General features: G+C 49.9%; 1 protein-coding gene across 3 annotated transcripts; it reads left to right on the top strand.

The window, feature by feature from the left end:
- Nucleotides 1–5,576: 5,576 nt before the first annotated feature.
- LOC141727122 (uncharacterized) lies at nucleotides 5,577–14,538 on the top strand. Of its 3 annotated transcripts, XM_074532988.1 has the most exons (3): nucleotides 5,577–6,410; nucleotides 8,846–9,008; nucleotides 11,797–14,538. In XM_074532988.1, exon 3 carries the CDS (start codon nucleotides 12,446–12,448, stop codon nucleotides 13,895–13,897), a length of 1,452 nt encoding a protein of 483 aa, XP_074389089.1. In that variant the 5' UTR covers nucleotides 5,577–6,410; nucleotides 8,846–9,008; nucleotides 11,797–12,445; the 3' UTR covers nucleotides 13,898–14,538. The 3 variants fall into 3 exon arrangements, with proteins under 3 accessions (XP_074389089.1, XP_074389091.1, XP_074389088.1); XM_074532990.1 differs by lacking the exon at nucleotides 5,577–6,410 and having other exon boundaries at nucleotides 8,735–8,947; XM_074532987.1 differs by lacking the exon at nucleotides 5,577–6,410 and having other exon boundaries at nucleotides 8,735–9,008.
- Nucleotides 14,539–14,830: the final 292 nt, after the last annotated feature.

The raw sequence follows: 14,830 nt of genomic DNA, 5'->3' as shown, positions 1-14,830 counted from the left end.
CCAGCATCCATCCTGGCACCACTCATTAACTCAGTCCAGAAGAAGTAGGACACAAGAACATATCATGTCAAGATGTTATCTCCATAGCCAATTTTCAGTAGAATTGTAGAACAGGATTCTAGAGCAGGATTGTTGAAAAGTTTTGTAGAATAGGGTTATAGAGTAGGACTAATTAAATAAAGCAATTAAATAAAGTTTCTGAAACATCAACTCATTTGGAACATGATTTGAAAGATCCCCTTCTGACTCTTTCAGAAAACTCAACATTTCCTCCTGAATTAGCAGTTGTTTTCTACTGGTGCTAAGACATGCTTATGGCTTCTTTTGTATGGTTCAAAAGTGGGGAAAGTTTTTTTCATTCATCCATCCCAAAGCACACTGCTTATAGAATACCATCCACTGGCTGGTTTTGGCATAGCTGTGGTATTCCTAGTTGAGGCAGAAAAGGCAGGGGCATTTGCAGAAAAAAACAGAAGAGGAGTGGGGCAGCCCAGACATCCTGTGTGGATTCAGGCCTGCAGCTGTGACTCAAGAGCATTTGGGTTCCTGCCACTTGGATTTGGATCCCTAAGTGCAATAATCTCTTTGGCTGAAGGAGAGCCTTGCTCAACTAAGAAAGCAGAAAGATCAGAGAGGGTGCTCAGGAAGGTTTCCTATGGTGCAGAGCTGTCAGCGCCTGGGAGGTGAGAGCGGCCTTGGGCAGGGTGGAGCCCCAGCAGAGGCCTGAGCAGCCTGAGCTGCTGGGAGAGAGGGAGTCGGGGATATTTCTGAGGGTTTTGCTTGAGGAGTGAACTGATTTGGAAGAGAGCAGAATAATCTCAGTAGGCAAATCTGTGTTTTCTTCATTAGTTTTTGAAAGAAGGTCACAATGTGTTGCACACAGGTAGGGGGATTAGGAAAGAAAGGACTTATAAAATCAGGCCTTGCTTTGCTAAATTCCCAGCTGGCCTGTTACGTCTTCCACATGCAGCCAGCTAACTTCCCATGGCAAAAGTCTTAAGAATTTGAGCAGTTAGCACAACATGCTATTGTGCTAAGAAAACTGTTTGCATCTGGAATAAACAAGAAATATGTCCCATGAGCGTCCATGAAAGAAAAATTTAACCACCTGAGTGAGTCCTAGCATGTACACACCAAAACACCTTCTAAGCAATAAATTGTATGGCAAGGAAACTAGCAGCCAGCTGGAGCTGTACACGCGGTCTGTGAAAACAGTATAAAAATGAGGTACGTAAATAAAGAACGGGCTTTCCCTGCATGAAGAAACTGAGTCCCAGCTGCTTTATTGACACAGCAATGTGGCTTCATTCAGCAAGAGCACTTGCAGAGTGTATTGATGAAACACACGTGTTTTGTTCCCAGAATAGGAAGGAGAGGCATTAAGTGCAACAAACAGGGCTTAGTCTTGTCAGTTCCTTCACCTTTAACAGGAGTGCTGAACCCTGTATTCCCCCACTGCAGTGCTTATTGTGTGCAAGTGGCTATCCTGCCCTAGAGAATAAGGAGAGTGGTCCTGCTAAGAAGGTAGCTGGAATGCATTCAAAGAGAAGAAAATGTTTTTAGGAGGCTCTTGATCACCAAAGGAGAGTTTGAGCAAGGGAATATTTCCCAAATGACTGTGTCAGGAACCACAGTCGTGTCCCAGGCCCTGCCATACTTGATCCATGTTTGAGCAAGTTGACAGGACAATGAAGAAAAGTGTCTTGTTTAACAGGGGGGACCTTGACCCTTGAAAGAGAATCAATGTATTGGTCAATCAGTGAGCAGTCAAGCTTTGAAGGGGGAACAGAGCATAATGGAAGCCTTGGTGGCAGGGAGTTATGGAGTCATCCTGAGCCATCATCTCACAGCCAGCCATGTGTGAGCTGATGCTGCAACTGGGAAAATTCCACTCCTGAGCAGGAGATACAAGGCTTGGTTCTGAGCTGGAAGGGTGAGAAGGATGAGATGCGCACTGTTTTGATCCAGGGCATGTCCTGGGAGTGCACTGCCTACCTCCCCTTCTGCTGAGTACCACGCTCCATCTCCTTCTGCTCAGCAGATTTTTGGGAATCCAGGGGTTGGTATGTATTATTTGCTACTGAAACTAATGGAATAAATTTGCTTTGCAAGCCCAGTTGCGTCTTAGGCTCTTTTGTGCATGGATTTTCCCCTGAACCTCTGGCAACAACCACCAGGGACCTCCAGGACACTCCTACTCTGATGTCAATAAATTCTGAGAAGTGACTGAAATATGTCAATAAATTTGGGGTAATGTTTAGCCTGTGAGTTTCAGCAAAGTATTGAATATGTCTTAGGTCCATGGATACACACTGGTAGGTGAAATTGCCGGCTATGCAGGGCTATGGGAAGTGATTCCCTATGCACCCAGCACTGAAATAAAGTAATGCCTCCTTTCTAACCCTCAGCTCTCAGCAGGGATCAGGCCCTGCTTGGTAACTTTCATTTTGGCAACTTCTGTTAGCAGGTAAGAAAGGTCAAAATGAAACCTTTTCTAGCTGGTTGATCTTTTTAGGCACCAAAGCACTGTGCCATGGGTGGCCTGGTTGTGTGCAGAGCAATGCAGCCCCCACAAAGCCCTTCGTTTCCCCACGAGTTGCCAGTTTGACTGCTTCCAAAGGGGAAGAAAGGCAGAGATGAACATCCACAGGAGTCCTGGCCATGTCCAAGAAAGGTGCAAATATGCGGGGAGATTTGGTAGGAAGGATTTCAGCTGTGATGCCAACAGTGCCTTCTCTCCTGGTTCTGTGCACTGGAGGTGAGTAATGGAATAGCTGGCTCTCACAATTAAGAGACAGCTATTATGTGGATAGGTATTATGTTAAAATGTAAAGAGCTGTTATTGTAGTATGTCCTCCCATACTCCTCTTTCTTAAGCCCCTTGTAATCGCCTTGGTAGTCAGGGCATTTGGGGAGGGCTGGCTTGTGACCAGCAGGCAGGGTGTAACAACACCTGTCCTCCAGTCAAGGTGCAAGAAATTAATCTCCACCAATGGACAACAGAGAAAGAGTTGACTGACAAAACTTTCGGAGGCGCTAAGGGTATAAAATGCAGAGCATCCCTTCTGTAGATGAGCATGTGGCTGCTAATCATGGAAACTCCCAGTGCTGCAATCTTTCCTTATTCAGTCCTTTCTTAAGGTTTAAAACACCTTTAAAAAGTTAAAGGAAGGGTTGTTTCTCACATGTGCAATGCTTTGGGTCATTTTCTTCGTCTGGTTTCCTTTGCTTGTGTCCCATCTGAGTGCTCAGCTGGGGTACACACTGTAGGTGCTTGGGCCACTCCTGGAGTTCCTCTTGGATCCCCTGAACAACAGGGATTTGGTCCATGAGGAGAATTTGTGCTGCTCTGTGACAGAGGAGAACTTCCCTGGCTATTTTGTGTTTGCTGTAGGGAAGGTTGGTTAGTGCTTTGAATAAACTCACAGACCAACAGGGAGCATTTGCTTTCTCATGTCCGGGCATGGTTGTCAAATTGTCGTAGTGACATCAGAAGGTTGCCTTGGTGCACGAAGGCCTGAGTGTCAGAGCAGCCCTAGCGCTTGCTCCATTCAGGAGAATCCTCCTGGGCGAGGCCATTCTCAGTGGGCTGTGGTGCACTCACAGCAGCCTTGCTTTTTCTACAAAGCGTCCTCTCCCCCCTTGTTTACAGAACATCAAGGAATACCTGCAGGCAGAGCTGCAGAAAACTGATGCCAGGATCAAGGCACTGGAGAAGAGGCTTGAAGAAGACATGAAAATCATCAGAGAGGAAGCTATCTGCCTCCCTCAGGCTCTAGAAAACCAAGTGAATGAAAGAGGGATGCAGTCACTGCAGTCACCAAACTGGTGGTTTCTGCCCTCCTTGCCTTTCCAGTGCAGAGCAGCAGGGAGTGGGGCCATGCCTCTGAGTGCCATCCTGCTGTACTCTGTATCACAATCACTCTGAGGGACATTTCATGGTGCTGAATCTCAACTGCTGCCCTGGACAGTGAAACTTGTCCTTTGGCCTTTGGGCCAGCAGTCATCCAAATAGATTCCTGCTGGCCTGTTCCTGCTCTCCTTGTTTCTGGAGGTGTTTTTACAGTGGAACATGGTGATCCAGATGGAAGACTGAAACAAGCTGTCTGTATCCTCTGTCAATCTGTTCTTTCCCTTTCCTCACAGTCGATGACTCCTGGCTGACAGGGACAAGCTGCAGTGTCTGACTGCTTTCTTCTGTTTCACTCGAGCTGCAAGTGCTGACATCTCACTGGGCAGCCTGCGAAGACTTCCAGAGAATGTCTGGCAATGAAGGACCCCCAAGTCAGGAGTGAGGCACAGGAACAGTGCCCACCACAAGTGCTGCAGGTTGAGCACACCTACGTGGGCTCTGGCACTAAAGCTGCTGCCGCAGCAGCATCACCTCAAGGAACCCATACTGTCAAACCAGGGAACTCGAGCTTGGGCAGTTTGTTCACCTCCAATGCTGCCAGCAGCATGGCTGCTCCAAAACAGGAGACTGAGGAGAAGTACCCTGGAGATGCTGGGTACGTCTGGGCTGTTTCTTGGCTGAGGGACAGTGTGTTGTGTGCAGGTGTCAGCAGAGCTGTACCAAATGCTCCTCCTGAGTTTGGTGTCACAGGGCCATTTAGGACTCCCCAGAGGAAGTGCTCTGCTCTGAAGCAGCGAGAGAGCACTCTGGGTGAAATGGACTGGCTATGGAGTTCTGTCTTTTTGGTTGCAGATTTTTTATTGGGCTTGTTTTGTTGTGTTTTGGTTTGGTTTTCTGTTGTTTTGTGGGGTATTTTTGGTGCAGTTTGTTTTTCTCCATCCTGAAGGAGCCCTTCTGCCTCACATGTCTTGCTGATGTCATTTTTATGACTGTTACTGTTAGCATAATGAAAATGCTATCGTTTTGTCAATAAGAACTCCTTTGAAAGTACATCAGGTTACAGGACAAATAGAGAGCACGAGGTGTTTTCCATGTGCCCCCAAAGGAAAAAAAAAACTTTTGAAAGGTAGGGAAGATGTCCTTCTCTCCTGGAAATGAATCTCCCCGTGCTTTGTTTCCTGTCAAGAGAACTCTTCAAAGGGCTGTACAAAATCAGTCTCTGTGCCAGCCATCTGCACTACAAGGCTATCTGTCCTGTTAATCAAGATGAAAGAAGAAGCTGTCTTTAGGAGCTGAGGCACTAAACTCCAGCACTTCAGGGACAGGCCCGCTGCCATGCACTTGAGAGGAAAATGCATAATCTACCTTCTACATCCTGCAGGTTTTAGGCATTTACAGCACAGATCTCCTGTGTGGGCTGGCTTTCACTGCAAGATCTCAATGGCTTCTTGACGAGCACTAGGGTAGCTATAGATCCAATGGTTTCAGGAACCCACGTCTTAAGAGAGGAACCCACTTGCCGCGGCAAAAGTCCAAATATGGACCACACTGGACAAATTCAGACCAGCCTTTTTTGTTTATTAGTACATCAGCCTCAGAACATTGTTAGATGTTAACAGCATGCTGGCCTAAAGGAAAATGTCCCCGAAGGTGGGGTAAAACGGAATGACATAAAACCATCTCAGTTTAGATTTCGACCAATCACACCAAAACAAGACATATTTGCTGTGGTGTGTTCTTAAGTTCGTTAGTTTGCTCCCCCCATTTTCTGTATTACTTCCTGCTGCTACCCTGCCAGTTATGTTGCTATGGAAATGAAACTGCTCCTCCCTTGGTTTCTCTTATAAAGTGGAAGTTGTTTCCTCCTTGGGGTCAGTCAATCACTCTTTTTCTCCTCCCAGGTTTCGAGAATTTTCCTTTCTCTGGGAGGTATGGTTGGCTGTAGCCCCGGAGCCCCTCCTATGATTTATAACAGTTGGTTACTTTAGTGTATCAGTTATGTTTTGTACCTCCAAATATGTATTTCTATTGGATAGCCGGGTTTCCCTGCCTTCTTCCCCCCTTTTCCCTTAAAACCCTCTCCTGCCCCTTGTTCGGGGCCATTTGCTGGGTTTTTTCCCCTCTTTGTTGGTTCTTCTGTAATAAACCGACAGTTTTACCCCCAGCAAGTGGTCGCCTCCTGATTCGTCTCTCACCGCGCTGCTCCGAGCTATCCCCCCAGCTCAGCCCGAGGCCAAAGCCGCCGAGGGGGGCTGTTTTCTGATGCGCAGGGGCCCTGGCCTTCGCCCCTCACCAGATAGCCGGATTCCAGGGCCGTTCACGCCCCCGTGCAGAGTGGCGGACCAACGTTGGGGCCTGAAATAATCAAAACAGACCCCTCGGAAGTGGAATTTTTAGTTTCCAGTGGACGCTGCACTACCTCGGGGGGGGGCAGGCTCCGTTGTAGGAGCGGCACTCCCTGTAGGATCGGAATCGGGAACCCTCGCACCCAGAGAGGACGGTTCCGGAGACGAAAATACCCCTCCTGATTCATCATTTGCTGCTGCCACCGGATTAGGTAAGGTCGGGCCCTGCTTTGGGGACCTTTCCGACTTTCCCCCTTGCCTTTTTAAAATTTCCCTGGGGGTGCATGCCCTGCCTTGGGGACCCACCCTTCCACCCTCTTTCCTTGAATTTTTTTTTCCTTTTACTGAAGCCCCAGACTTGGGGACAGTAGGGGGGAGGCAGGGGCTGGTGGAAAGTGGCTTTCTGTTGTTTTCAGGTGGTGGTTTGTACCATCAGAGGAATTTTCCCCCCTTTATAGTATTGGCAGTTCCTGTACTATAAAGGCACTTATGGGTGCTAGTTTGGGAAAATCCCAGAAGGAGGTCTATTATATTCTAAAGAGTATACTGCTTGGAGGTGGCCAGAAGGCCCCCAAGCAAGAATTAAAATTCTTAACTAAGTGGATCTTTTCTAAGTTCCCTGAAATTTCCCCAGAACTTGCAAAACAGCCACACCTTTGGACTGCCGTTTTGGCAAAATTGGAACAAGCAGTTGATTCTGGGGAGACAAAATTAGCAACTGTGGCATTTTGGGCGAACAGAGTGCTCAAAACACTCTCTTCGTCCGGGGAACTTAAGAAAAGCCCTGCCTGTCCCCGATCCCCCCGTTCGGCTTCCCTTACCCCCCAACCCTCTCCCTCTCCCCATAGGCATGAGCCCTCTAGAGGGATTTTGAAGGCCAACAAAAAGCAGGGTTTCCATGCTGTCCCTGCTCCCTCTCGACCGGCTCAGCCTCCCCGTGGGAGGAGCCCTGGCCAAGCTCCTCCCCCTATATCCTCACCCTCTACCCCAGTTCCCGAGTCCCCGGTTGTAACCCCTAAGTCTGTTCGTTTTAGCACCGTTGAAGATGGCAACAGAGCTTCTTCTTCTTCTACTACCCCTTTTCTCTCAAGCGGCAACCCTTTCCTTTACCCTGAACACAGCCCTTGCCCAATCCCCCCTCCCTCGTATCTTCCCCCCGTCCCGCTCGCTCCTCCGTACTCTGAGAGACCTTCAGTTCTTGGCACCCAACCTTCAGCTCCCTCTCAAACTTCTCCCCCGGTTCAGCCTCCCGTTCCCTCCTCCCCCGCTTCACTTTCGCTTTCCCCTCCGCCTCCCAACGCTGCCCAGGGGGGGGAGCGGGGTGGATGGCCTTGCACACTCCCTCCCCTTACGTCAGCGCCAAACCCCGCCTCAACCTCCTCCAGTTTCGGTTCCAACTCCCTCCCCCCCGATTCCCACGGGGTGTCTTCGGGGGGGGGGGGGGCAGTGCCTACGGAGGGCGGGGGGGCAGTGCCTGGCCACAAGCCACAGCAAATGCCTTTACTAGAAGCGGCCCCGGTTACCTATAACCTGGGGGGAGAGGGAACAATTCAGGCTCGATGGGTGCCCTTAGCGGAGGCACGAATTAAAGAGTTGTGCAAGGCACAGAAAGACTACTCCCGAAGGTCAGAATACTTCCGGGGTTTGCTACATAATACCCTTTCCCAGGGAGATTTAGTTCCGGCAGATCTGAGGGCACTCTTCTCCAGCCTTATAATGCCTATGGAATTCAGAGTCTGGGTGAGGGAATGGGGGAGGGAAATATCGGAGGTACTCCCGAGTCTTTGGGGTAATCCGGCCCTGTCCCATGATGCAGATGGTTTGATAATTTCCCTTGATCATCTTTTGGGTGAAAGGCAGTGGGCAGAAGGGGCAAAACAAGCCAGAGCTTTATTCCCCTCCCAGCTGATGGAGACGGCCCGAGCAGCTGAACGAGCTTTCTTCAAGCTGGAAGTAGTTACTTCCCAATGGGAGGATGATGAGGTTTTGCAAGGAGAGCATGAACCATACATGGAATTTATGGAGCGCCTCTACAGATATGTGGAAGCACAGGCGCTCCGGGATGATGACAGGGAAATGATGCTCCAAAGAATGGCATATAGCAATGCAAACGCAGAGTGCCGCAAAGCTATAAAAACTCTCCCTCGTAGTCCTAGACCCACAGTAGAGGCCATGATAGATGTTGTGGTGCGTCAGGTCTCCCTGTCATCACGGTCTAAAAGGGCTTCCGTGGCTTTTACTGAATGCCCCATGCAGGACTGCATAGAGGGAGAAGCTGCCCCCGTTGCCGGCCCTCCAACACCTGGGGCGGGCAAGAGAACATCGGCAACCCATCCCTGTCATCTCTGTGGTAAAGTGGGACATTGGATGCCACAGTGCCCTATGCGGCAAGACTACATGGAATGGAGGCGGAAGCGGGAAAAGGAGGAGAATGAAAAGAAAAAAAACTAGGATTGGAGCGCAGTCCCTCCCTGCGCGTGGATAGAAATGTGGCGGGCTGTTTATCATCATCCGGGGAGAGAAGAAATGAGGGAGAACCGCCGCACACCTTGCCAGATTTGACGCACCTATCGGATTCGAAACACTTTACCTGTGATATTCTGCCCAAACCTGTACTTAACACCATGTCCTCTGTTTCCCCTTACAGGCTGCAGCTAACTAGGAGCATTTACCTCCCTAGCAGTAATTTGCAGCTGGTGTCTGTCGACTTGCAACACCCGGGTCGCTGGAGGAAACTGGGACGATGCAGGTGGACCGTTGTCGGAGACACAAAGCACACACCGCGAGACATCCACATAGTCCCTGGTCTGGTAACTACCGACCGGGACCACTTCGCGGTAGGGCTGTATTGTGTCCGACCCCCGCTTTTCCTCCCTAAGGGACAGGTCATTGCTCAGGCTATTCCTGTGCCAGATAAAGACCATTGCTCGAGCCCGACGGAGAAGGACTCGCCTCCGACCGTGGCCTGGACACAGTTGGTAGGGAGGGAGAAGCCCCGCCTGACATGTCAACTTTCATTGGGCGGGGACAAGAAATTAGTGAGGGGTCTTTTGGACACGGGTGCAGATGTGACGATCATTCCCTCCCGGGAATGGCCGTCGCATTGGGGCCTGCAAAGCGCAGCGGGCACGATTTCTGGTGTTGGGGGCCTCCAATTGGCAAACCAATCAAAGAGCATTGTGCAAATTAAGGGGCCCGACGGGCAATTGGCCTCTATACGCCCGTTCGTTTTAGATTATACAGAGCCCCTCTGGGGAAGGGACCTTTTAGCCCAGTGGGGGGCCAAAATCGATCTCCCGACAGCTCCCCAGGTTTTTCGGGTGGTGGCCACTGAGGAGTGCCGGACCTGGAAACTGAATTGGCTTTCAGATAAACCAGTACAGGTCAAGCAGTGGTCACTTAACAAGCAAAAACTAAAGGCACTCAACGAGCTAGTTCAGGAGCAGTTGTTGAAAGGCCACCTGGAAGAGACCATGTCACCCTGGAACTCCCCAGTGTTTGTCATCAAAAAGCCTAACAAGGATAAGTGGCAGCTCCTGACTGATCTTCGCCGAATTAATAGATTAATAATTGACATGGGTTCCCTTCAGCCAGGGATGCCCTCCCCAGCAATGCTCCCCCGAGATTGGGAATTAGCTGTGATTGATATAAAAGATTGCTTTTTCCAAATTCCCCTTCACCCGGAGGACGCCCCGCGATTTGCATTCACAGTTCCGTCCATCAACTGTGAGTCCCCAGCCAAGCGCTATCATTGGCGGGTGCTTCCGCAGGGCCTCAAGGTCAGCCCTGTGATCTGCCAGTGGTATGTCGCTTCGCTGCTGTCACCCATTCGTACAGCCCTCGGGGATGCCGTCATTGTTCACCATTATATGGACGACATCCTCGTGTGTGCGCCCGACCACAGTCTGCTTGCCCATGCGCTTGACCTGACAACCAATGCGTTGGCTGCTGCAGGGTTCGAGCTCCAGCAGGACAAAATTCAGCGGGTGCCACCTTGGAGATACCTGGGCCTCGAAATTACAAAGCGGACAATTGTGCCGCAAAAATTGGCAATTCGGACAAAGGTCCAGACCCTAGCAGATGCCCATCAACTGTGTGGATCCTTAAATTGGGTGAGACCCTGGTTGGGCATTTCAACCGAAGATTTAGCCCCTCTTTTCGATTTGTTAAAAGGGGGAGAGGAGCTTAGTTCTCCTAGGACTCTTACCCCAGAGGCACAGGTAGCTCTGGAGAAAATACAAAAGGATATTTCGGCCAGGCAGGCCCACCGATACCATCCGGGCCTGCCTTTCAAATTTATTATACTGGGAAAATTGCCACACCTTCATGGCATAATACATCAATGGGATGTTAGTCTGAAGGACCAAGGATTAGGAGACAAGCTCTTAATTATAGAGTGGGTCTTTCTGAGCCACCATAGGTCCAAAAGAATGACACGGCCACAGGAGTTGATAGCAGAACTGATTCTCAAAGCAAGATCGAGGATCAGAGAGCTTGCGGGCTGTGATTTCTCATGCATACAGATCCCAATTAAATTGGAATCGGGCCGATTTAAACTAAAAATCTTTGAAGAACTGCTGCAAACTAATGAATACCTTCAGTTTGCACTCGACAGCTACACTGGGCGCATCACAGTAAATCGGCCGTCCCACAAATTATTCAATTCGGGGTTTAAATTCTCGTTGAAAAAGGTTCAGAGCAAGAAGCCACTGGATGCTGTGACAGTTTTTACTGACGCGTCTGGAGCATCCCACAGGTCAGTGATGACTTGGAAGGATCCTCAGACTCAGCAGTGGGAGTCCGATGTTGCTGTTGTAGAGGGCTCTCCACAAGTTGCTGAGTTGGATGCAGTCGTCAGGGCATTTCAGAAATTCCCTGGACCTTTCAATTTGGTCACAGATTCTGAGTATGTCGCAGGTGTAGTGTCTCGAGCTGAGTCAGCTGTTCTTCAAGAGATCACTAATAAGAGATTATTTGAATTGCTGAATAGGCTCGTCGAGTTAGTCTCTAACCGCGAGCATCCATTCTATGTCATGCATGTGAGATCACACACAGATCTACCTGGGTTCATTGCGGAGGGAAACCGTCGCGCCGATTCTTTAGCGGCGGCTGCTGTTTCGCAGGCCCCCCTCCCAGATGTGTTCGGTCAGGCTAAAATCAGCCACCAACTGTTCCATCAAAATGCCCCTGGCCTGGTTCGTCAGTTCAATCTGACGCAGGAGCAGGCCAAGGCAATAGTGGCCACATGTCCCCAATGCCAGCAAGATCAAATGCCTACCATAGCCTCAGGGGCTAATCCCCGGGGTTTGGCAAGCTGCGAGTTGTGGCAGATGGATGTAACGCACATTCCATTTTTTGGCCGATTGTGTTACGTCCACGTCTCAGTGGATACTTTCTCCGGGGCGATCTATGCTTCTGCCCACACAGGTGAAAGGGCAGCGGATGTTCAGAGGCATCTGCTCCAGGCATTCGCTGTCTTGGGCATCCCTAAGACCTTAAAAACAGACAACGGCCCTGCGTATGTTTCCAAGGAGCTGCAAAGCTTTCTGCAGCAATGGGGAATAGTGCATAAAACCGGCATCCCCTATTCCCCGACAGGCCAAGCCATGGTGGAAAGAGCTCACCAGAGCCTTAAGAAGGTCCTATCCCGGCAACTACCGACGATGAAGGCAGAGACCCCCCAAGTCCGGCTATCAAGGGCATTGTACACACTCAACTTCCTGAATTGCTCTTTTGACAGCCAAAACCCTCCGATAGTCCGACATTTCGGCAGTCACCAGCAGCTGCAGCCTAAAACCAGGCCACCGGTTCTTGTAAAAGATCCGGAGACCTGGCAGACGGAGGGCCCCTTTGACCTGGTAACTTGGGGGAGGGGATATGCCTGCGTGTCCACTCCCTCGGGTCCCAAGTGGGTACCATCTAAGTGGGTCAGGCCCTTCGTCCCGAAGCAGGGGATCAAGAAGGAGGCAGTACCACAGGTCCGGCAAGCATGTTGGCGTCGGCGGAAGAAACTATCCCATCAACCCTCCTCATTCTCTCCAGATCTCACTCCAGTTACTGAAGAACCCTCTCCCCCAGCTTCTCCTCCACCCCTTGATCTTTTATACCACCTTTCCTCCTTTTTCGCCCCGGCTCCAACCATTACCCCTCGTGAGTTTTACTTAAATTGGTTGTTTGGAGAGGAACCATATCTGTGAATCCTGCATACTTTTACGGCTCTCCTTTCATTTCAGTTTTATCTCCCCGAATGGTCTTCGAATTGACTACGCTGGCTCTCAATCCTTGTTTGTTGTTGACCGTACTGATGACCTGCGGATTCCTTCTGCCACCTGCGGAGCCGTGGGTCATCCCCCAGCCAAAAATCAACGTCTGGCGTGCCTTGGCCCAATCATTAGGACAGGACAGTATATGCCTCGACACCGGCGCAGCAGAGGACCCGATGTCGTCTTGCCTTGTGGGGATCCCTTTCTCCCCAGGCGAGTTCCCCCCTGCCTTCCAGTCTGCCCTTTCCCCCGTTTTGGCCCAGAGCCTAACTTTCCTCCCCGGTTTTGAACCCAGTAATGCCTGGAGAAGTGGAGTAGCTAGGCTCAGTCCTGCGCCCTCCGAGCCCACAGAACTGCATCTACTCGGTTCCGCCAACTCCTCAATTTGTTTTCAGTTTGAATATAGTTATGCCCCCATATATGAGGGCAGTGAGGTGGTCCGGCAAACAAAGAAACAATATCAAGCGAGCCAGTGGTGCCGCGCTGTTCTAAAAATCATGGGCCCCACCTCTACCAAGCGGACCCCTTACGCCCTTCCCAGGGGGGTGTTCTTGATTTGTGGCGATCGAGCGTGGGCAGGCATCCCCTCTGGTCTGATCGGAGGGCCGTGCACATTTGGCCGGCTGACGCTGTTTACCCCCAACATCACCCAAATTATCAATTGGAAAAGGAATAACATCACATCCGAATTGGCCAGATCTAAAAGAGATCTTAAAGATCTCACTGAGGATTGTGATGGTAAAGTTACCCATTGGTCTCATTCTAAATCCGTCGCCTTTACCATTTTATTGCCATGGTTATCGGTGGCGAAATCTCTGGGTGAATTGGGCCGCCTGGAGTGTTGGGTGGTTAAACAAGCCAATTATACTTCAGCCGCGTTATACGACCTCCTTAAGGACGAGGAAATTACAAGGAAGGCAACGCTCCAAAACAGAGCAGCAATAGATTTTCTACTACTGCTCCATCACCATCACTGTGAGGAGTTTGAGGGCCTCTACTGTCTGAACCTGTCCTCTCGGGCCGAGGACGCCAGACACTCCATCAAAAAACTCCAAGACCTCGTCCATCAGGTCAGGCAAGAGACATCAGACTGGCTGGGGGACATATTCAAGGGTTGGGGCCTTAGCGGGTGGGCCAGTTCGGTGTTAAAATCTGTTTGTAAAGTGGTTTTGAGCTTGATTGTATTTTGCATTTTGATCGTACTGATCCGTAGTTTGATCAAAGGACTAATAGCTAAAGCCACTTCAACGACTGTCAATCATGCCGCACTTCCTCTGGAGGAACATTTTGAGCTGGAGGACCTCTCCTCAGAAGCCGGAGGAGATTCAGATGAAGAGGAATCCACAGAGCTGCCTCAAGAACGTAAGTGGGCTAGCGAACTCCAGCTCGAAGAAAGCGAAGATTGGCAGGACAAGCCGCAGACACCTTCCTTTTGAGTTGCATAGAAAATTTTAATTTTATTTGATAAGAAACGGGGAGATGCTGTGGTGTGTTCTTAAGTTCGTTAGTTTGCTCCCCCCATTTTCTGTATTACTTCCTGCTGCTACCCTGCCAGTTATGTTGCTATGGAAATGAAACTGCTCCTCCCTTGGTTTCTCTTATAAAGTGAAAGTTGTTTCCTCCTTGGGGTCAGTCAATCACTCTTTTTCTCCTCCCAGGTTTCGAGAATTTTCCTTTCTCTGGGAGGTATGGTTGGCTGTAGCCCCAGAGCCCCTCCTATGATTTATAACAGTTGGTTACTTTAGTGTATCAGTTATGTTTCGTACCTCCAAATATGTATTTCTATTGGATAGCCGGGTTTCCCTGCCTTCTTCCCCCCTTTTCCCTTAAAACCCTCTCCTGCCCCTTGTTCGGGGCCATTTGCTGGGTTTTTTCCCCTCTTTGTTGGTTCTTCTGTAATAAACCGACAGTTTTACCCCCAGCAAGTGGTCGCCTCCTGATTCGTCTCTCACCGCGCTGCTCCGAGCTATCCCCCCAGCTCAGCCCGAGGCCAAAGCCGCCGAGGGGGGCTGTTTTCTGATGCGCAGGGGCCCTGGCCTTCGCCCCTCACCAGATAGCCGGATTCCAGGGCCGTTCACGCCCCTGCGCACATATTGACAAGCTTTCCATCCAATCTTATAAAACATACGTAAGAGTAGTTAAAACAAAGACTGGTTCATAAAAGACAAAGAACAGAGCTCTATTCACAGTAACCTTCTAAAGATATACATTAAATAAACTTGTTGCCATCCTAAAGCCAAATCTACAGAGTCCTATTGTTATTTGTCACGTCTACTGCTTGGGAAACTTTTCTGCTTGCTTGGGAAAATTTTCTTCTGTAACAGAACTTCGGGCCACATCCTGAGGCCTAAATACTCTTTTTTAACCAT

Source organism: Zonotrichia albicollis, chromosome Z, assembly GCF_047830755.1.
Source record: "Zonotrichia albicollis isolate bZonAlb1 chromosome Z, bZonAlb1.hap1, whole genome shotgun sequence".
Classification (NCBI taxonomy): domain Eukaryota; kingdom Metazoa; phylum Chordata; class Aves; order Passeriformes; family Passerellidae; genus Zonotrichia; species Zonotrichia albicollis.
This window is presented reverse-complemented; position numbering and strand designations above follow the sequence as displayed.